At 39.4% G+C, this 22856-nt stretch overlaps 1 protein-coding gene and 1 pseudogene across 5 annotated transcripts in view; one reads left to right on the top strand and one right to left on the bottom strand.

Moving 5' to 3' along the window:
- Positions 1-22856, bottom strand: part of NINL (ninein like) — a 187473-nt gene that overhangs the window by 161996 nt on the left and 2621 nt on the right. For 3 of the 5 annotated variants that reach the window (XM_075564189.1, XM_075564190.1, XM_075564188.1), the window contains exon 2: positions 1755-1945. The exons of 1 other annotated variant lie outside the window; for it this stretch is intronic. In XM_075564189.1, coding sequence (XP_075420304.1) covers positions 1755-1934 — 180 coding nt within the window. In that variant the 5' untranslated portion in view covers positions 1935-1945. Of the gene's footprint in view, positions 1-1754; positions 1946-22856 lie in introns of those variants that run through there. One more of the 5 variants, XM_075564192.1, reaches the window with a different exon arrangement.
- Positions 21555-22120, top strand: LOC142422727 (cell division cycle-associated protein 3 pseudogene; annotated as a pseudogene).

The raw sequence follows: 22856 nt of genomic DNA on the forward strand, positions 1-22856 counted from the left end.
TTATACTCTTTTCTTTGTAGATTCCCGTCCCTCCTCACCTTGAGAGTATCCTACATTATTTTAAAGCCTTTTCTGACTCCTTTGCTCTTTTTGTTGATTGTTCCTCTCATATATTTAATTGAGAGATTTGTCTTCAAGCTCACTAATTCTGTTACTTCCTCAATAGCTTTAGTCTTTTACAGTGTTGTGTAATTCTGTTATCACATTATTCATCTAATAGATTCAATTTGGTGTACGATTTCTAGTTTTTCCCATTGTTCTCTTAAATTCTTTATTGAAAATATCTGAATTCTTTTGCTGGTAGTTCAGGAGCTTTTCTTCAGGAAAAACAACAACAAACCTCCTGTAGGTATGGGTGTTATTCACTTGTCTATGACTGATTTTCTTGTTTTATTGTGTGGACCAAGATTTGCTGCTGTTTCCATGGCATCTTGGTTCAGCTTTTAGGTTGAGCTGCTGGATGTAGGTAGTTGATTCTATCAAGGGGTGCCAAAATTAAGTTATGGAGACCACAAACATAAAAAAGACTTAGGTAGAATGATAAGGAAAGAAAAAAAAGAAGATAAAGAGAAATGAAGAGAAAAAAGAAAAATGTAGTTTGAAAAAAGATGATAGAAGTGGGGGGAGAACAGCATTCTCAAAAAAAGGGGAGGATGGGATATTCTTTACAAAGCAGAAAGCTGTTTGGAAGGGTTCGTCCATTGGTCCAGAAGTGCATGGTCGCCTGAGACCTTCCTTGCTGGGGCTCAAGGACTGCTGAGACCTAAGGACATCCACTTTGATCTTTTCTTTTTTTGAGGTCTTTTTGGTGACTTTTTGCTTTTCATATATGCTATTGTTGATGTCATACCAAAGCTCATCAATTTTTTGTCATTAGTGTTCAATGTGTCAAATCTATTCTTCAGGTGTTCTGATTCCTTCAGGTATTCTTTGATTCCTGTGTCTTCCATGTGGTAAAGTCCGTGTGTATACTCACCACTCGTGTTGCTGAAAAATGGTATTTGCAAGGAAGAAATCTTACAAAATTCTATCATGCAATAGCCAGCTTCATTTCTTTCACCAACTGCTCCTTCTCATTGTTTCCACCTTTCACATTCTAATCACCAGTAATTATACATGCACCTCAACTGCATTTGTGATCCATTTCAGACTAAAGAAGTTGCTAGAATTATTCAATTTAATTTATTACTAATTTTAGTGGTGGAACCCTGATGGTGTAGTGAGTTACCTATTGAGCTATTAACTGTAGGGTTAACAGTTTGAAATCATTAGCCACTCCTTGGGAAGAAGATGAGGCTTTCTACTCTCATAAAGATTTACAGCCTTGGAAATCCACATGAGATTACTTTATCCTATAGGATATCTATGAGTTGGAATTGACTTGATGGCAGTGAGTGTAATTTGGGGGGGTTTTAGTGGTTAGTGTGTAAATTTGTATAATAGTTTAATAATTTTAGTAGCTGGGCTTCCTTATGGTCATACAAATCTTATCTTATAACAATCACCCTTACCTCCAGAAAAATCATTAGAACCTTTTTTTCCCCTGCAAAAGCAAAACAAAAATCTCTGCAAGTGACTATACTAAATAAAGAAATCTTTAAGGACTTTCTACAACATAAGATGCCCAATAAAAAAATGCTATTCTTTTTCTTTATATTTTTTCTTTTACAAGTGTGTTTCATGTATCAAATGCTCACTATTAGTCCATTATAGCCCTGAGTGCTTTCCTTTTTTATAATGAATCGAATACCCACCCTGGCAAAGTGGTCACCTCCAAGAAGTGTTTGCAGAAGGGAAGGCAGCTGCTTTTCCAGGTGAAGCTTATGGCAGAGCTGAGTGAGTTCCAGTCGGTCCAGGTAGCCAGTTCCAGTGGTGTCACAGCTGTTGTAGACATCCTTCAGTTGCAACACATACGGGCTCTCTTCTTCTCCCATCCCATCGCAGGCTAGACACACCGAGGGTAAGAGAAGAATAGGAGTTCACTTTTACAGCCACACCTCTTCACCACTGGCCAAGATGCTGGGCCAGACAAGGCAGGAAATACATTACTAGAACGCTAGGTTAGAAAGTTTGGTTCTTCATTCATCCTTAATAGGAGGCAGAATTTTACTTGTTTTATTTTTTCTTTTGTAGAATACTTGGAATGAAAACATAAATATAAGGAAAATTAAAATTATCCTATATTCCGCATGTAAAAAAGTTGGTGAATGTATTTACTTTTCTCTCTGGCTATGTCTGTACATTTTCTTTCTTAAAATTTCCAGCAAGTACTTTTCCTCTATATTTTAAGTAAATATTAAAAGTTCTACTAAGGAGAAAAGATCTTATAATAAAAAATTAAATCACCAATAAAAATATATAGAGAATATCAAAACAAAATACAAAAGGACAAAGACATATCTAGTTAATTAACAACTATCTAAAATGTTCAAATGAAAACTAGCATACTATTTATGACCGCTAAATTATCAAGTTCACCTTCTGATGACAACTGACCTATTTATTGTAAGAAGTGGTATCTTATACTTGGCTGGAGGGTATGTCAGCAAACATTTCTGGAGGGCACTTTGTCCACATATCCAGATACTTAACAGTATTTTTATTATTTTACTTAGTTACTTCAACTTCAGAAGTATATTTAAGGAAACAGAGCCATAGACAAAGATGGGAATTCATCAGAGTATTTCTGATATAAAGGCAGAAAAGAAAATAACCTAAAATAGTTAACAAAAGATTGATTCACTAAATTATGGTATATTTCTATAACAAAATGTCAAAACCTTTCTATCACATTTCTGAAAACATTTAATAGAGTGGCAAGTATAGTTGACAAAATACTGAGAGGATAAACACATTACACTAATAAGAGTGAGTACTTAGCAATTACCATTCATTTAGGCTTTCAACAATTTTATCAATATGATTCTACAACTTTCTATGTATTTTGCTTTTTAAATGCATCAAAAATGGTAAGACGCTTGCTTGGTGTTAAGCATTTATATCCCCTGTTCTATAATTTTTTCAATTTTCAAAATTTTACAACTATTAGGGTATTTTTGTATCTAGGAAAAAGGGTTATTCAACTTAGAAAGCATTAGAATCCTAAAGGAAGCAGGATAACTGAATGAAACTACTAATATGTGGTCAGGCTGACATACAAAAATGGTATTTCCATATGGTTCAGATTATTATGTGATACAATTGGGAAAAAAACAGGAAATCTTATAAGTAATCAGTCATAGGTAGTTGGTCGAACTCACACAAATCAAATCATTACCATGAAATGATGAAAAGCCTTGCACTGTGACCGTGTTCACTGAACGGATGATCACACAGGTAGAGTGCATCAGAATAATGACTGTACCAGAAAATATTTTTAGATCAACCCCTAGTGGAAAATCAAAATGCTTACCAGCTTATACTAGAGGAATTCAATGCCATTTAAAAAATGTTGACATTTGGTAGACTCTTAATAGTAATCTTTCACTGCAATCAAAGAAGGTGTCACCTCTAAAACAGTGCCTACAACTGAAATTGAACAAATGATTCATGGTCTCAGATTTCATGTCGGTGTAAAATAATCTTGCTAAACAATTTATGTAGGGTTCCTCTATTTATTAATAAATTATCATTAAAATCATTTTATTGGGGGCTCATACAATTCATCACAATCCATATATCCATCCACTGTATAAAGCACATTTGTACATTTGTTGCCTTCATCATTCTCAAAACATTTGCTTTTTACTTGAGTCCTTGGCATCGCTCATTTTTCCCCTCCTTCCCTGCTCCCCCTCCCTCATGAACCCTTGATAATTTATAAATTATTATTATTTTGTTATTTCTTACACTGTCCAAAGTCTCCCTTCACCCGCTTTTCTGTTGTCCATCCCCTACGGAGGAGGTTGTGCGTAGATCCTTGTAGTTGGTTCCCCCTTTCTATCTCACCCTCCCAGTATTGCTACCCTCACCAGTGGTCCTGAAGGGATCATCTGTCCTGGATTCTCTGTTTACCCAGTTCCTATCTGTACCCGTGTACATTCTCTGGTCTAGCCGGATTTGTAAGGTAGGATTGGGATCATGATAGTGGAGGGTGGTAGTGTGGGGAAGGAAGCATTTAAAAAACAGAGGAAAGTTGTATGTTTCATCGTTGCTACACTATACCTGACTGGCTCATCTCCTCTCCATGACCCTTCTATAAGGGGATATCCACTTGCCTACAGATCGGTCTTGGGTCCCCAGTCTGTACTCCTCCCTCATTCACAATGATTTGATTTTTTGTTCTTTGATGCCTAACACCTAATCCTGACAACACTTCATGATCACACAGGCTGGTGTGCTTCTTCCATGTGGGCTTTGTTGCTTCTCAGCTTTGGCTGCTTCTTTACCTCCAAGCCTTGAAGACCCCAGACGCTATATCTTTTGACAGCCAGGCTCTATCGCCTTTCTTCATCACATTTGCTTATGCACCCATTTGCCTTCAGCAATTGTCTCTGGAAGGTGAGCATCATGGAATACCAGTTTAAGAGAACAAAGTGTTCTTGCATTGAGGGAGTATTTGAGTGGAGGCCCAATGTCCATTTGCAACCTTAATACTAAACCTATAAATATATACACATAGATCTATTTCCCCCTCATCATATATAAATATATTTACATATATACATACCTGTAATCAGACCTCTATAAATGCCCTTTGCCTCCTAGTTCTTTTCTCTATTTCCTTTTACTATTCTCTTGTCCCACTATCATGCTCAGTCTTCATTTGAGTTTCAGTAATTCCTCTCAGTTACATTGTCCTTGATCAGGCCTCTTAAACCCTCCTTACCACTTATTTCGGATCACTTGATTTTCCCTTGTCCCTGGGTTTGTTAACACCACTTCCTTTCCCCCACCTCCCCTTCTCTCATGTCCCCCGCCCCTAGAACTTTCAGTCCTGTTGTTTTCTCCTCTGGATTGTTTATCCAGTCTGTCTTACCTAGATAGACCTGCATAGATAATAATATGCACAAAAAGAAGACCGAACAAAACAAAGCAACAAATGAAAACAACATCCTCAAAAAACAATGACAAAAAAGAAAAACCTGTAAATAGTTGAAGGTCTGTTTGTTGACCTTTAGGAGTGTTTTCCAGTCGAGTCTGATGGAGTGCCATACCCTAGCCCCAAAGTCTATTTTTGATACTCACTTGGTAATCAAATTATTTATTCATTTGGGTGCTACAAATATCTATACCTCTTTATACTGTTTGGTCAAAATCTGAAAAAGCATCAAGAATGACAAATTAACAACAAAAAATTGGATATGATAAGTAGGAAAATTATCTTCCTAAGTATATATGTATTAATCTTCTCATTTGAAGTAAGCTTCACTTTCTACCTCTGGCTCTTTGAAGACAAAAGCTACTGTGGTGACACATGTTTTTCAAAGTAGTTCTTGACAGGGTTTTTAAAAAATAGTTTTATTGGCATATAATTCACATATTACAATTTCATAGTTCAATCATATTGAAAAAATATGCAATCACTACCACAATGAATTTCAGAACACTTTCTCCTTTCTTATACTCATTGTTGCTTGCTCCCCCATTTCCCCTCATCTTCCCCTGCCCTATCTCTATGTCTCTGGTTCACCTTGGAGACACCATTGCCATTCTATAATAGAGGACAGGTGTCACTGGTGACAAAAAAGTTTAGATCTACTGCTCTACGCCAACCTGGTCATGAGAGGGGGGAGAGCCTTCACCCTCCCAGCAGGTCTTACACCCCATGCACAACCCCAGATCAGACTGACAGAAGAGTTTGGCCTCGTTAGTTCAGGCTCCTGGTGCACCACCCGAAGTCTGGAGGCACATGACTCCACGTCATCAGAAGAACAGAAAGCACAGTCTCAAAGAAATGGCGCATTATCAGCCACCGTGTGCGGGTAACAGCTCCTTTCCTAGCCATCTGTCTTGCCCACAGCTATCTTTCTGGCCCAAGATAGTTCTTTCCAAGAAGAAGCAACTTAGATTATCACCTGAGACTACGCAAACTACTTTGGAATCAGGTTTCAATATCAGACCTGATACTGAGTTGCTCTTTATTAGGCCAGCAGGAACTCCATTGATGATAGATGTTCCCACCCCCACCGTGCCCCCTTCCACTACCCCGTGAGCTTCTTGGCTGGGACAAGGTGCAGACATGTACTTGGTAGCCTGCCCTTCATTCTCTTCTCCTCTCATGGTCCTGCCCATTATCCTTTTCTTTAAAAGATTCTTTCCTTTCTTTTTTATCCTTTCTCTGCTTTCTTCTTTTTGTTTCTTCTGCTTCTCTCTATTTCCATTCATCATCTTAGTTTTTAGCTTTACTATAATTTTTGGCCTTTTCTACCCTCATTATTTTTATATATGTTTTCTTTCTCCCTCGCCGCCTGTCCGCCCTCCCCCCACCACCTCTCCGGTCCTGCCTCTTTGGGAGTATTTCCATGTATTATTTCTTTTTTTCTTGTTGTGTGCTTCCTTTCCCTGCTTATTTTTCATTTTCCCCTTTATTGTTTTGGGTTTTTTCTTGTCTTTCCCAATGTGAAATAGCAACAGTGCCCATGCAGTACCATCATATCCATACTCTTGAAGCCCTATTTACTGGGAGAGGGATACTTTCCACTCCTGTACCTACAGTGATTGAAAGGCAGTAGTCAACTCCTCCATTGTGCTACCAAAGTAAGAGAACTGTGCACAAGGAACTGCACACATTCTCCATCTCACCCACCAGGAGGCACATTATGAGGGCCTAAGAGCAAATCATATACAACCATCAATGAAATATAAATACAATTATATTACAATGTTTCTAGGAAAATAGAAAAATTTAGTTTGCATACAGAAACAAGATAGAGTGGCTCAAAAAAAATGACCAAAATACAGAGCTTGAGACAAAAAAACTGGAATTGGAAATATCTGGGAAAGAATTCTAAAGAAGCATATTTAGATTCCTTCATTGGAACGAGAGAAAGATTAAGAAAGTTGTAGATGAGAGCACGGAAAACCCATAGAAATATCGAAAACACTATAACAAAATGACAAAATAAAAAAACTAAAATATGTACAATAGTTAATAGAGAAAAAATACTATAAAGATTCCATAAATAAACAATAAACTTTCTACAACCAAAGACAAGGAAAACCAGGCTGAGTGTAACTTAGGAAAAGCAAAAAGTTGCCTAGAGTCAGTAAGACCCAGTTCTGATTTCTCAGCAAACACATACACACAAGAAAGCAATGGGGTGACATATATAAACTCTGAAAGAATAATATACCTTGCCGAAGTGTATTTTTTAATACAACAGTGAAATTAGGACTTTTCCAGATAAACATAAAGGAACTAGAATTTAAAAAAATCATACTAACATTACAAGAAATACTAAGGTTGGTGGTATAGACAGGGAAGCAACAATAGAAAACAATATGAGACTAACATACATGACAACACCACACAGATGTCAACATATCCAGAAATTAACACATGAAACTAAAGACAGGAAATTTGAGATATCAACTTGAAAGAAAGACAATTAAAGGAGATTTTAAGATAGTACCAACTGTTTTAAAGTAGGGAGGAAATTTAGAAAACATATGCTCACTTCAAAGAAAATGAATGAACCTCATCAAAACAAAAAAGAAAAATCATAAAGATCTAATGAACACAAAATCAACAACAATGCAGAACACTATGCGAAATCCTACAAGTAGATGAACTAAGCACAGAAAACTCTGTGGAAAAAAACTTGAGTAGGTGTTAAAATGCAAACCTATCCCCCCCCCCCGAAAAAAAACAACCAACAATTCCATGGGTAAAAGCTGAGAAGAAGGGAAAAAAAACAGTCATCAAGAAATTCCCAACTAAAAAAAAATCCAGGACTAGATGGCTTCACAGGAGAATTCTACAAAATCCCAACATCATTCATTAAAGAAATGGAAAAATTAATGACCAAATCACATGGAGAGGGGAAGATACCCAAGATTAGCAGAGAAAGCGGGGACAAATCTAAGGACCCTAGTACAGGGCATACATGCAGGACTAGTAAATCTAACAAAGGAAGCACCCACAGTGGAAGACAAAATAGACCTTCTCAAAATGAAGGGGGATTTTGCACTCCCTGACCTCAAAACCCACTGTACAGCCAGTGTTGTCAAAACAGCCTGATACTGATATAACGGTAGATACACAAACCAATGGAACAGGGCAGAAACCCAATAAACACTAAATCGGAAGAAGATGCCTTCTTCAACAAATGGTGCTGGCAAAACTGATATTCATCTACAGAAGAATGAAACAGAACCCATACCTCATCCCATACACAAAAATGAACTCAGGTTGATCAGAGACCTAAATGTAAAACCCAAAGCTGTCAAAATTACCAATAGTGTTTAAAATTATTACCATGGACTACTCCATGACACTATCAACAAAAGGTCCTTATACTCCATGTCTCTAAGGTGAACCAGAGGCAGACAAAAAACAGATTCAGGAATCGATCTGGGGCTAGAACTTAATCCTAACTCCGGTCTAAGAACAATTAGTTCTTATGACACAGTCCTGCTCAATACCTGTCCTCATGGAGATATGGAAGCTATGGTGCTTTAGCAAAGTGTGGTGAAGAAATTAGATGCTGCCTGTTTATCAGAACGAATAGCCCGAATACATTTGAAGGATCTACACAAGGAATAATAAGCCTCTAGTGATTTCCCTCTAACCAGAATTGAGGGATGGGAATAACCTGGTTTTCAGAGAGAGAGAATTGTTGGGGCAACTATAATAGATGAAAATGATAACTCTAACTGGAATGGTTAAAACCTTATCATCCAATGTGCCTTTTGATACTTTGTGCTTGATCTAGTATTTATTATTTGCTGTATTTTTTTCCACATAGGGGTTTATCTCTTGTATTTTGTCATCGTTGGTACCTTTCTTAACTATTATATATTTGTCTATGTTTTTCAACGTATGAAACCCAGGAAAATAAATCTGTAGAGACAATAAGTAGAATAAGGCTCCAGGGGGGTGCAGGGGGGTGGGGTGTAGGTGAGTAATGGGAAGCTGATATCAAAGATTACAAGGAAGAAAATGTTTGGAAACTAATTGTGGTAGCAAATGTACAGCACTGCTTGATATAACTGAGCCATAGAATGGTTTCATGTCTGGATTAGGTCCTAAAAAAATTGGGGGGAAAATCTCGAATGAGAGCAATACATTCATATCAATCAATAATTACAATAGATTTAAATGGATTAAATACACCACCTCTAATAGACAGAAAGCAGATGACCATGAGATTGCAGCCCACTCTACCACTACAGCAAAATTAACAGGATTGGGGCTGGGGGCAGGGGCAGAGTTCAATCTAATCATGGCTATCAAGAACAGGGCAAGAGTGGCCATACTAATTCATAATGAAATAGACATTAAGGACAATATCCAGATTAACAGACAAGGAAGTTTTATAAATCAACAAGAAAGACATAATCATAATTATCTAATACACATATAAAGCTCTGAGAAATAGCTTTACAGTAATAGAAAAACACTTAAAAACACCATATTTGATGAAGGACTGAAGTAGAAACAAATTCAACAAAGACAAAAAGATAAGTGAACACAACTAATTTGAAATCATAGACATAGAGAACACTCCACTACAACAACAGAATACAGTCGGTTTCAGCACACTGGAACACTCTCCAGAACAGACCAACTTAAGCCACAATGCAAACCTCAAGGTATTTAAACCACATAGCAGTGAAAACAAATCCTCTATCCTCATGAAACAAGGAAAACACAGTGACCCTACATACAAGTGGACAATATGTGCAGTGCTCAGTCCTAAACCACCTTCACAATTGCTGTCATGCGTGAGCCCCCTGTTGCAGTCACTGTGTCAAGCCATTTCATTGAAGAGGTTCCTTTTGTTGTTGTTGTCCTACTTTTCCCACACATGGGTCCTTTCCTAGGGTCTGGTGTCGCTGGTAACGTGTCCTAAGGAAATGACACAGGTCTTAACCATCCTTAATTCTAAGGAGCATTTGGGCTCCACTTCTTTAAAAAGAGATTTGTTTGTTCTTCTGGAAGTCCATAGTACTTTCAATATTCTTCAGGAACACCAAATGCATAAAACAGTCTTTAATGTTCCTTATTCATTGTTCAATTTTCACAAATACAATGAAAATACTACGGCTTAGGTCAGGTGCACCATAGTCCTCAAAAGTAACATCCTTGCTCTTGATATGTTAAAGAGGTCTTGTATAGCAGATTTGTCCAATGAAAGTTATCATTTCATTTCTGCACTGAGCTTCCATAAGCATTGATTATGCATCCAAGCAAGACAAAATCCTTATCAACTTTTTCTCTGGTAAGGATTTGTGTTTTCTTTCCACTGACTTATAATTCATATTGAAGGGTGCAGGCCTCAATCTTCATCAGAAAATGCTTCAAATCTTCCTCACTTCCAGCAAGGAAGATTGTGTCCCCTGCATACTGCAGGCATAAGACTTCCTCCAATCATGATGCTGTGAATTTAAGAGCACGTTTCTGAATCTATTCTGACATCCACTTTAAATCTTTTCTTTCTTTCTTGTCTTTTTAGTGATGCTTCACTTTCTTCATGTATGATTCTCCATACACTCCAGCTTCTTGATTTATTTACCCAATATACGGATCCAGTCAATATGGTGCAAGGATGCAACTCTCATGCACATCGTTCCAGATTTTAAACCACAAAGTATTTCCTTGTTCTGTTGGGTGACTGCCTCTTGGTCTATACAGGCTCCACATGAGCACAATAATGTGTTCTGGAATTAGTATTCTTCTCAATGTTACCCATAGTTTGTTATGACCCACACAGTCCAATGCCTATGCATAGTCAAAAAAATCACAACAAAATGTCTTTCTGGAACTCTGTATGCAGCCAAACTCTATCTGATACTAGCAGTCATGTTCTGCTGCAACTATTTTAAAATAATCTTCAGCAAAAGTTTACTTGCATGTGATACTAATAATACTGTTCAATCACTTCCACATTCTTCTGGGTCACTTTTCTTGGAATGGGTAAAAATATGCATCTCTTCTTGTTACTTGGCAAAGTAGCTGCATTCAAAATTCTTGGCATGATCCTGAAGACAAAATGGGTGTATAAGCAAATGTAGTGAAAAAAACTGATGGTGTTTGGCTATCAAAAGATATAGCATTTGGGGTCTTAAAGACTTGAAGATAAACAAGCAGCCATCTAGCAGAGAAGTGTGATCATGAAGTGCTGATGGGATGAGGTAACAGGCATCAAAAGACCACAAACAAACAAAAAACACAATGTTGAGAACAAGGTAGTTGGAGCAGAGACCCCAAACCCATGAGTCAACCAGGGTGAAATATAGCACAGATGAAACACAGAATTTTCCTTTGTTTCCTTGCGGCTTCCTCACACACACACACACACACACACCCCCCACTATCATGACCCTAATCCTGCCTTTCACTGCGAGGCTAGAGCATCTACATAGGTACAGATAAAAATCCAGGTCAGATAAACCCCTAAGGAACAGAAATGGGAATAGCAATACCAGAAGGTAGGGGAAAGGTGGGGATAGAAGGGAAAGGAGAAACCGTGGGGGCAGGGAGATAGCGGCTGGTGTAAGATATGAAATTAATAATAATTTATAATTTATCAAGAAGTCACAAGGGTGGGAAAGGGGAAAAAGGAGTGTAAAAAGGCAGTAATACCAAGGTCTCAAATAAAATGTTTAGAAAATAATGATAGCAATATATGTACAAATACGCTTGATACAACTGATGTGTGCATTGTTATAAGAGCTATAAGAGCCCCCAATTAAAAAAAACACTTGGTATAGATCAGTGAGTGCCTCCAGGGCCTGATGAATTTGTCAAAACAGTTCTAGTGTTACTCTATCAATTCCCGGAGCCAGTTTTTGGCTAACGCCTACAGTGAGTGCATAATAAAGGTGACGCCATTCTTAAATTTGCCTTTCCCGGCACACTAACTCCTGATTTCCTGATGCAAAAATGACCAGTACCAGTCCATTTCAGCTCATTAATTGCTTAGGATATTTATTTTAGGCAATTCATTTAATTTTTGATGAGTTCCAATTTCATTGATTAATACCTCATACACTCTACATTAAGTTTACTAATAATGCGTGCAGCTGTTTCTTATTTTGAGTCATATCCATTAGTAAACGAAGAGCTCCAAAGCTAGACTCCACCCACATCATTGTGTTGGCACTACTTTGAGAAGGCAGTTCCTCCTCAGTAGTATGTTGAGTGAATTCCAAGCCACAGGTTCATCTTTTGACCCTATATCTGTCCATATTCCAGTGTTGCTGATGTGACTATCAGTGGCAAACCCTTCAGAAGTGAACAGTCTATTCCTTTTTCATTCATAGTCTGTAAGCTCCAGTGAAACATGTTTTTTTCTATAGTGATCCTACTGGTATTTGAAACACCAGTGACATAGCTTCCAGCATGAAAATAACATGCAAGCTACTACAGTCAAAGAAACAGACACACAAATGGAGGCCAACTGCAATAGTGAATCTAAAGATTAAATGCTTAGGAATAAATGTAACCAGAGAAACAGAATACATATACTAAGAAAACTATAAAACACTACTATTACATGAAACCAATGAGGACTATATAAATGGGAAAAATATACCATGCTCATGGATAGCAAAATGTCACATTGTGGAAATGTAAATAGTACCAACAGCCATCTACAATTACATTCTATCCCAATTCAGATTCCAACATCATTTTTTAAAGAGATGGAAAAAGTATTTACTAAGTCTATAGGGAAAGGATACTCACATGGATAAGAAAAGCACAATTACAAAAGAATAGTGGGAGACCTCTCACTTCAAAGCCTACTACACAGTCTAAACATTGTAGTGACACAATAAAAAACTTAACTTCAGATATATATATACATAGAACACTCCACTATACATTCCACTTAAGCCCTTGATATCAGCTCATTTCCTCCCCTCCCTCCCCACACCCCTCCCTCATGAACCCTTGATAACTTATAAATTATTATTTTGTCATAAATTGCCCTGTCTGACATCTTCCTTTACCCACTTTTGTTGTCCATCCCCCAGAGAGGAGGTAATATGTAGGTCCTTATAGTCGGTTCCACCTTTCTACCCCAGCCTCCCTCCACCCTCTGGTATCGCCACTCTCATGACTGGTCCTGAAGGGATCATCTGTCCTGGATTCCTTGTGTTTCTGGTACCTATCTGTATCAGTGTACATCCTCTGGTTTAGCCGGATTTGTAAGGTAAAATTTGGATCATGATGGTGGGGGGTGGGGGGAGGAAGCATGTTAGAATTACAGGAAAGTTGTATGTTTCATTGTTGCTACACTTCACGCTGACTGGCTCGTCTCCTCCCTATGACCTTTCTGTAAAGGGGTGTCCCACAACCTACAGATGGGCTTTGGGTTTCCACTCTGCACTCCCCCTCATTTACAATGATATGATTTTTTTGTTCCTTGATACCTGATACCTGATCCCTTCGACACCTGTGGTCACACAGGCTGGTGTACATCTTCCATGTAAGCTTTGTTGCTTCTGAGCTAGCTGGCTGCTTGTTTATCTTTAAGTCTTTAAGACCCCAAAGGCTACATCTTTTGATAGCCGGGCACCATCAGCTTTCCTCACCACATTTGCTTATGCACACATTTGTCTTCAGCGATCATTTTGGGAAGGTGGGCACAACATGATAGGATATTTTGTTATTTGATGTCTGATACCTGCTCCCTTCGATACCTCGTAGTCACACAGGCTGGTGTGCTTCTTCCATGTGGGCTTTGTTGCTTCTGAGCTAGATGGCTGCTTGTTAACCTGCATGCCTTTAGGACCCCAGACATTAAATCTTTGGATAGCTGGGCACCATCAGCTTTCTTCACCACATTTGCTTATGCACTCATTTGTCTTCAGTGATCGTGTTGGGAAGGTGTGCATCATGGAATGCCAATTTAATAGAACAAAGCATTCTTGCATTGAGGAAGTACTTGAGTAGAGGTCCAATGCCTGTCTGCTGCCTTAACACTAAACCTATACATTTATGCACGTAGATATATTTCTCCTTATATTTTACATATGTAGATGCTTGTATTTAGACCCCTATAAATGCCTTTTGCCTCCTAGTTCTTTCCTTTCTTTCCTCTTGTCCCACTATCATGCTTATTTAGATTTCAGTAATTTCTCTCGGTTACACTGCCCTTGCTGAATCCCTACCAGACCTCTCACACACTCCTTGTCACTAATTTTGTATCACTTGTTGTTCCCTTGTCCCTGGGTTGGTCAACACCACCTCCTTTACCCCACCTTCCCCTCTCCCATGCCCCCCTGGAACCATCAGTCCTGTTGTTTTCTCCTCCAGACTGTTCATCCAGTTTATCTTATCTAAATAGACCTGCAGAGACAATAATATGCACACAAAAAAAGTCATCACAAGACAAAGCGACAAAAGAGAATACAATGATGACAGCAACAAAGAAAACCAATGATCTAAAAATTTAAATAAATAAAAATTTAAAAGAAAAACCTGTAAACAGATCAAGATCTGTTTGTTGACCTCTAGGAGTATCCTCCAGTAGAGTCTGGTGGGGTGCCACACTCTACCACAAAGTCTATCCTTTGCACTCCCCTCAGGAGCTCCCTGCTCTGCAATATGCCCTTAGTGTTTTGCCTGGGTTTGGTGGGTTCAGACTGGGTCAACCCCAACACTGTGTCTCCAGTGTTGTCCTCCATAGAGCCATGGGTAAGCGAGGGATGTCGTGTCTTATAGTGGGATCAGCCATATGGTCCACTCTGTGCATTGGCTGTTCTGAGTGGGGATATCGTCCTTCAGGCTTGGTGGGCCAGGATGCGCTCCACTCTCTTTTCCTCTGCATTTATTTGCTCCCATGTGCTCTGATCAGACATGTCCCTCTCCCTGAGCTGCAGCTTCAGTGTCATCATCTAAAGTAAGTTCTTCTGGCAGGAGGGGCAATTGTCCACATATCTGGGATTGTGACCAAGCCCTCAGGCCCCTCCACTGGCTCCTCTCTTCACGACAGCATGCTGCATTCACATCCTGGAACACTGGATTTAAGTCTGATCCCTCTTTTCTTGTGGAGATATAAACAATACCCTCCCCTTAGTTGGGTTAGTGCCCTATTCCCCCCGCTACACATTTCTATCTTTTTTTTTGTCTTTCCTCCCTTCCCCTCCTTTTCTTTTCAAGTCCCAACCTGACATCAGATTATGTAACTACCAAGTGACCCAATAGAATTCTAAAATTATAGGGCAATATCACTGATGTCCCATACAAGTAAATTTTTGCTTAAGATCATCCAACAGTGGATGCAGCAGTACATTGACAGCGAGCTGCCATAGATTCAGGATGGATTCAGAAAAGGGTATGGAATAAGAGGTGTTCTTGCTGATTTCAGATGGATCTCAGCTGAAAGCAGAGAAGCCCAGAAAAAGGTTTACTTGTATTCTCCTTTCCTTCAAGGAGGACAACAGATAAAAAACATTCATCAGAAGTACATGAAATTTCACAACACCCCCAATTATACCTTGCAGGTCTGGCTAGACCAGATGATGTACACTGGTACAGATAAGAACTGGAAACACAGGGAATCCAGGGTGAATGATCCCTTCAGGGCCAGTGGTGTGAGTGGCGATGCTGGGAGGGTAGAGGGAGAGTGGGCTGGAAAGGGGGAACCGATTACAAGGATCTACATGTGACCTCCTCCCTGGGGGACGGACAACAGAAAAGTGGGTGAAGGGAGACATCGGGCAGGGCAAGATATGACAAAATAATAATTTATAAATTATCAAGGGTTCGTGAGGGAGAGGGGAGGGAAGAGAAAAAAAGGAGGAGCTGATGCCAGGGGCTTAAGTAAAGAGAAAATGTTTTAAGAATGATGAGGGCAATGAATGTACAAATGTGCTTTATGCAACTGATGTATGGTGATAAAGAGTTGTATGCGCCCCTAATAAAACGATTAAAAGAGAAAAAAAAAAGAGTGAAAGGGTGGAGGTGAGTCTGTCAATCAGATCGCAGCTTGATGACCTAATTGGGAGGCACTAAATAGATGAAAAGCTTGTTGGAGGTGGGACACAGGCTCACTTCCTTGGAGACATCTCCGTTGATAAGACACATGGAACTGCACTAGAGTTCTGGAGCCAGAAGAGCCACATGGAGACCCTGCCAGAGCCGAGGTGCCTCTACCACCACGAGATCCACAAGACCTTCCACCCACTGGCCTGTGATCGTCCTGCATTTGGTAACTGCATGTGCTGCGTGAGTCTGAAGAGGACTTTATAGATTGGCATCAGACACATGGGCTAACATCGGACTTATGGACTTGATCTGGACTGGGTTGGGATGTTTTCTCAATATGCAACTGGTCTTGTATATAAGCTATTTCTTCCACCCCTCCAAAAGAAAGAAATTTCACAACACCAGCAATTAAAACAAACTCATCCAAAACCTTCCAGAGAAAAAAAGAGAGGTCACAAACTCCAAGAATTAAGTAACAGAATGGTATCATATTCTTAATAGGAAGAGGAAAACTGAAACAAGACCTTCAAAATGCTGAGAAACAGTACCTGTCAAAGTAAAGGAGAAGATTCTGTAACACACTTCAGCAAAATGAGTAATTGACCAAGAAAGACCCGAAAGACACAGAATCTAGGATGTGGAGATCACATTTAAGAATTGGAGAATTTTCTGTACAAGGGCAACCTTGGGGCAGGGCTTATGAGTAATTGCCCAAAGTAGAGGAAGTTAGAACCAATAGATCACTGTATACATTTGACCATTTAGAAAACAACCATGCATATTTTACATAGCTGACAGAGCATCTGAGAAAAAATAAGGATATGAATATTAGTAAGTAAATCATTAAAAAAAAAGAAAACATTAACTTCAATACAAATATGATCGCACACCTTTTCAATGGGTAATATCTTACAAGGGGCTTCAAAACGCTTGTGGAAAATGGAACTGGAAGATGATAGAATTTTTCCATGAATTTTTGAAGCCCACTTTTACACAACTATAATAGTAAAAATACACACTATATACACTGATTTTCCCCCATTTTCCCTTTATTTTCTTAAAAAATCATTTTATTGGGGGCTCATACAATTCTTATCACAATCCATACATCCATCCATTGTGTCAAGCACATTTGTACATTTGTTGCCATCACCATTCTCCAAACATTTGCTTTCTACTTAAGCCCTTGATATCAGCTCCTCATTTTCCCCCTCCCTTCCCGCTCACCCCTCCCTCATGAGCCCTTGATAATTTATAAATTATTATTTTGTCATATCTTACACTGTCCGACATCTCCCTTCACCCATTTTTCTGCTGTCTGTCCCCCAGGGAGGAGGGCATATGTAGATCCTTGTAATTGGTTCCCCCTTTCTACGCCACCTCCCTCCACCCTCCTGATATTGGGAGGTTTGTGGTTTGTGGTTTGAGTGAAAGTTTACAGCGCAAATTCCTTTTCCCACAAATAATTCATGTAGATTTTGTTGCGTAACATTAGCCTCAATGTAATACCACTCTCCTCATTTTCTTCCTTGACCCCCTGTTTACATTTATCGTTTTATTTTTTTCCTGCCTTCTGAGCTTTGTTTCTGAGCATTCTGCTCTTTCTAACATACATGACTAATGGTCCTGAAGAGCATGGCGCTCATGAGGGTTTTTGTTCACTTTATAAACCTGTCTGTTATCTGCCTGAAAGGTGATCTCAGGGGCAGGTTCAGTTTCAGGTTTGGAGGATGTGGGAGGCCCACAGTTTTGGAGGTTCCACTAGTGCCTATCAGACCAGTAAGTCTTACACACTGACTTTTAAATGTAAAACAAAATATAATGGGAGAACAAGGAAAGAGTTCAAAGAGGGCTGAACACTTGCAACATGATGCCCAAAGATTACAAGGTAAAAGAACATAAATATCACTACTTAGAAATATGGACATAAAAATCAGTAGAATTAAAAGTCTACAATGAGTTGTGCCCCAGCAAGGAAAACCCTAGCCACCCCAGAGACCCAGCAAGGAAGACCCCAGCCATCCCAGCTGTCCTTGTGCCCCGCAGGAAAGGCCCTGGCTAACTATACATCCCAGAAATAAAGGCTCTGGGCATCCTTGTGACTCAGAAAGACTGTCAATGCGTTCCTATCTCCTTTCTTCATTTTTTATTCAAGAAAACTCTCCCACTTACCACTCTCCATTTTCTCTTTCTTTTTGTCTTGCCTTGTCCTTTCTATTTCTACCTTTTCCTATATTCTCTCTCTCTCTCTCTCCTTTCCTCATTAGGCTCCTTTATTTCTCCTTCTGTTTTGGTTTCTATTATTCCTTTTGAGCACCATTTGACAGCATCAACTACCCTTACCCAGCCCTGTAACCAGACCAAATCTATAAGCTGTATCAAGATGCTATGGAGACAGCAGTCAATCCTGGTCCATAAGAAAAAAACAAAACCCCAAGCAATGACAAACACAAAAATTAGGCATAAACAAGTGAACAACACCCATACCCCAAAAGATTTTTTGATGATCAAAACGTCCTGGAACTACCATAAAAAAGAATTCAAAAGAATGAAGTTCAGATATTTCCAATGGATGGAGAACGAGTTCAAAAGAACAACAGAATAATAAGAAACCATACTCCAAACAGATATTCATAAGATGAAAAATAAGATACATGAATTAGAAAAAAATATAAAAGACCAGAGTAATTTAATTGTGGAAACAGAAAGCTGAAACACTGAGTATGAAGACAAATCTCTCAGCTTCAATATATGAAAGGAACAATCAACGAAAGAGCAGAGGAGTCTGAAGAAAGCCTAAGATTTATGTGGTAGACTGTGCCAGAAGAGGAGAAAGCAAAAAACATCCACAAGGAAAATAATACAAGAAATTCTAGAAGAAAACTTCCCCCAAAACATAAAAGAAAACAACTATCCAGAAAGCCGAGAGAGGCTCACAAGGTAGACACCAAAAGAAAAACGCCATGACACACTGTACTTATACTCTCCAATACCAGGGACAAGGAAAGAATCCTGCACTGTTCTCAATAGAAAGAAAATGGAAACAACTTAAATTCCCACCAGTAGAGCAATGAATAAAGAAACTTTAGTACAGACACACAGTGGAATATTACATATGGCTAAAAAACAATGACAAAGCTATGAAGCACTTCATGGTATAGATGGGCCTGGAGGGACTCACAAAAAGAAAAATATTATTAGACCACTGTTAAAGAGGGAATAAAAGTTGAAAACTTTCATATCAGAGGAATTTGCCAAGTAGAGGGAGGACAAGGAATTTGGAAGAAAAAGCAATGGGCTAGACTATTGGTACGTGTTAACTTGTGTGAAATGGAAGACAGCTGTCCTCAAGAAAGCAAGGACTGGGGGAGGCATAAACTATTGGAGGATTTGGTGAGTAGCTTAAAGTGTTGAATACAAAGCTGATGATCTGAAATGTAAACCCCTACCTAATTTATAACGAAAACGGGAGCAATGAAAGGTACCCTGTAGAGGAGCTCTACTCTGCCCTATAAGGCCAATATGAGTTAGAATCAACTTTATGACAATGGGTTTGGGGTTCTGATCTAGATGACAATGGCTAACTTCTTAGTATGACTTGTAAGGCCTTTGGAAATCTAGCTCCTCTCAACCTTTCAGTCTCATCGTGGCCCACTCCTTTCTCCCCAACCCAATCATAAAGTAGTATGTATAAGACCTAAGACACTTTGCTCTCTCCAATGTGTTTCTTATATCCAAGTTGATTCCCAATCTGGAATTCCCTTCTGAGTTTGCTTAACCTTCACCTATCAAATTAAAAGCCTGCTCTGATCCTTCTTTCCTGGAGTCCTGATTATGTGCCTTTCGTATTGTTCTTACCATAGTTTGCCATAATTATTTTGACTGTTCCGCCCTCCCCTCCACACCCGATGGCTGGGAGTTTGACTTACTCGTCTTTAAACTTCTACAAGTACATGGATGGTGCAGATAGCTAATATGCTTGGTTGCTCACCAAAAGTTTGGAAGGTGGATCCACCCAGAGACATCTTCTAAGGCCTTGTAATTTACTTCCAAAATTAAAAGCCTTAAGAAGTTGATGGAGCACAGTTCTACTCAGAAACATATGGGATCACCATGAGTTGGAATTGTCTCAGTCACTGGTGTTTGGTTTTAACATAGCACATGGTAATATTTATTTGATAAGTCGATTTCAGCCTTTTCTGCTAGCCATTTACACCAGGAAACTATTCTTAAAAATAATAATGATACAATATTTATAAATAATTTCCAAATCTTTTGTGCTCTTCTGATTTATAGCAAGATATCTTATAAACTCATTTCTTAACCTCAGGTCAGATGTAAAATTATAACTATCTTTTTAATTGAAAAATGATGCATTGGAATTCTGGGGCTAGAGATAAATATTGAAAATACTATGGGCTACCAAAAGGACAAACTGATTTGTCTGGGAAGAAATATGGCCAAAGTGCTCTTTAGAGGCAAAGATGGCAAGCCTTTGTCTCACATACTTTGGACATCTTTTCAGAAGAGACCTGTCCCTGGAGAAGGACATTATGCTTGGTAAAGTGGAGGGCAGAGAAAAAGAGGAAGGAGATAGATTGACATAGTGGTTGCAACAATGGACTGAAGCATAAGAATAACACAAGACCAGGCAGTGTTTTGTTCTGTTATTCACAGGTTTTCTATAGGTCAGAATTGATTTGATGGCACCTAACAGTAACATCTTTAACTGTAATAAAGTTACTACAAGGAAAAATGAAATCATATTTAAATAAGATATAGAAGTACATATTTTGATATGGTCACTTTCTTAAAAGTGATTTCAATAATTAGAAGTTCCAGGAGGTTTCTCCTTGTCAGCTCCACTAGTCATTATGTCTGCAGAGGCCTCTAGTACAAAGGCTGGGAGATTCCTGAACTGGAAACCAGGAAAGTTGGGTGATCTGGGGTTAAATTCAGACATGGTCACTGCAGGGGATAGGACCTGAGTCGCTTCTTGCAGGCAACCTCACTATGAGTTAGGCCCAATCCCAGCCCTCTTTTCCTGGTGGAGATGACCTTAGCCAAGGACATCCCAGTCACTTGTATGGCCTCCACTGCACAAAAAACATCAGGCTCAAGTAGTGGACCCTTGTGCCGTTATCCTGTGTACTCTGGGTCAGGGGTGGAGGAGTAGAGTAATGAATTGCTGGGCCTCAGCCTCACTTGGCCCAGAGTGAGCGCTCATGCTCTCTACCATCCCTACTTTGAGACTTGATTTTCCACATTCTGTTTTTGTAGGGTAGGCTGAAGGTCTAAGGACTTTGTAACTTCCTCCCAGGAATGTATGCCTGAGGCCAGGGGCCTGGAGACAGGACAGAGTTAGAGCCCAAAGATGTCCTAGCTGCTGGCCCTAACAGCAGAGAGCTCTCCACCGCCAGGCCTTCCATTATGAATACAGCTGGAGGGCCTCATGAGGCAGGCCTCCACTGCCAGCTCTCCTGCACTTGGCCTTGTGCAGACAGACACCTATGTAAGACCAGCACCAGTGAACTTCCAGGCCCACATGTGAAGCAGCTGAGTGATGCCAGTCCCCAAATAAAATCTTTCCACAGAGTCTGCTCTGGCCCTGGACACAACTTCAGCTCCTAAATTAGACTTGCCTCTGGGCACCCAATTATCTCCTGGAGATTGGATACCATCTCTGAGCCACTGTGCTCCCCTCCAAACAGGTGTTTTCCACAGTGGAAGCAGAACAGCCCACAGGGCTCAGACAAGCCCTGGAGAGGCCCCGAGACTCCCCAATCTTCAGGTTTCAAATATAACACGTAGAAACCAAATGGCAAGGTCCTAGGAAGACCCACACTAACTATCCTGCAGAATGACAACTCCTCTGGGACCCTGACATGGCAGCCACAGCTAGGACAAGAGGGGCCCCTCCTCAGAACTGGATGACCTCTGAAAAATGGAGGGTGAGCGTGGGAGCAAAGTCAGGAGCATGACAGGGAAAACCAGCACTTTCCCTTGGGGAAGAACTAGGCCCTGCTTGATCCCAGTACTAAAATCAACCAGGGCCTAATAATGCTCTGTGTCCTTTTGTAACCTCACACCTTTCCCTAAGTACTAAGAAACAACTGGTTGGTTTATTGGTTTGTTTGTTTGTTTGTTTGTTTACTCTCCCCTAAACCTTGAATGCGCCTTCGTTGTCTCTGAAAGTGAGAACTTGATTGGACTTTTTTTGTGTTGTGTATATTCTGTATATACACAAGGAAATTATTTTTAATTGTTTTTAAGTGTTTTTAAAATATTGATTGCTTAGTGTCTCTTTTCTATAAAGGGATTAAGAGGAAAAGTTCATCAGAATCAAGGTGGGATGCAACTAAAAGCAACAGAAACAGAGGCTTGCTATTTTCAATATGCAGGTAATCCCTAACTTATAACGGGTTTCTCTCCCCAAAATCTAACATAAGTGGCTTCTGATACAAGTCAAATACCTCAGTTTTTTGTAGCTTTCATGATCATTGCCATAGCCTGCTATACATCAGTGTTTTGAACAGTAAACCAATATACTGAGCATCTGTGAAGGAATATCTGCAAAGAAAAACATCAGCTAAATATCCTGCAGCATTTTATGTGGTACACAATCCTAACAATAACAGGTACCACAAACAAAACCAACACCAGACATCCATTAAGTGTAGTTCACCATAATTTGAATATTTTAAAGTTGGAGATTACCTGTACCTCTTGAACATTTGATTTTTAAATGATTGAG

Source organism: Tenrec ecaudatus, chromosome 12, assembly GCF_050624435.1.
Source record: "Tenrec ecaudatus isolate mTenEca1 chromosome 12, mTenEca1.hap1, whole genome shotgun sequence".
Classification (NCBI taxonomy): domain Eukaryota; kingdom Metazoa; phylum Chordata; class Mammalia; order Afrosoricida; family Tenrecidae; genus Tenrec; species Tenrec ecaudatus.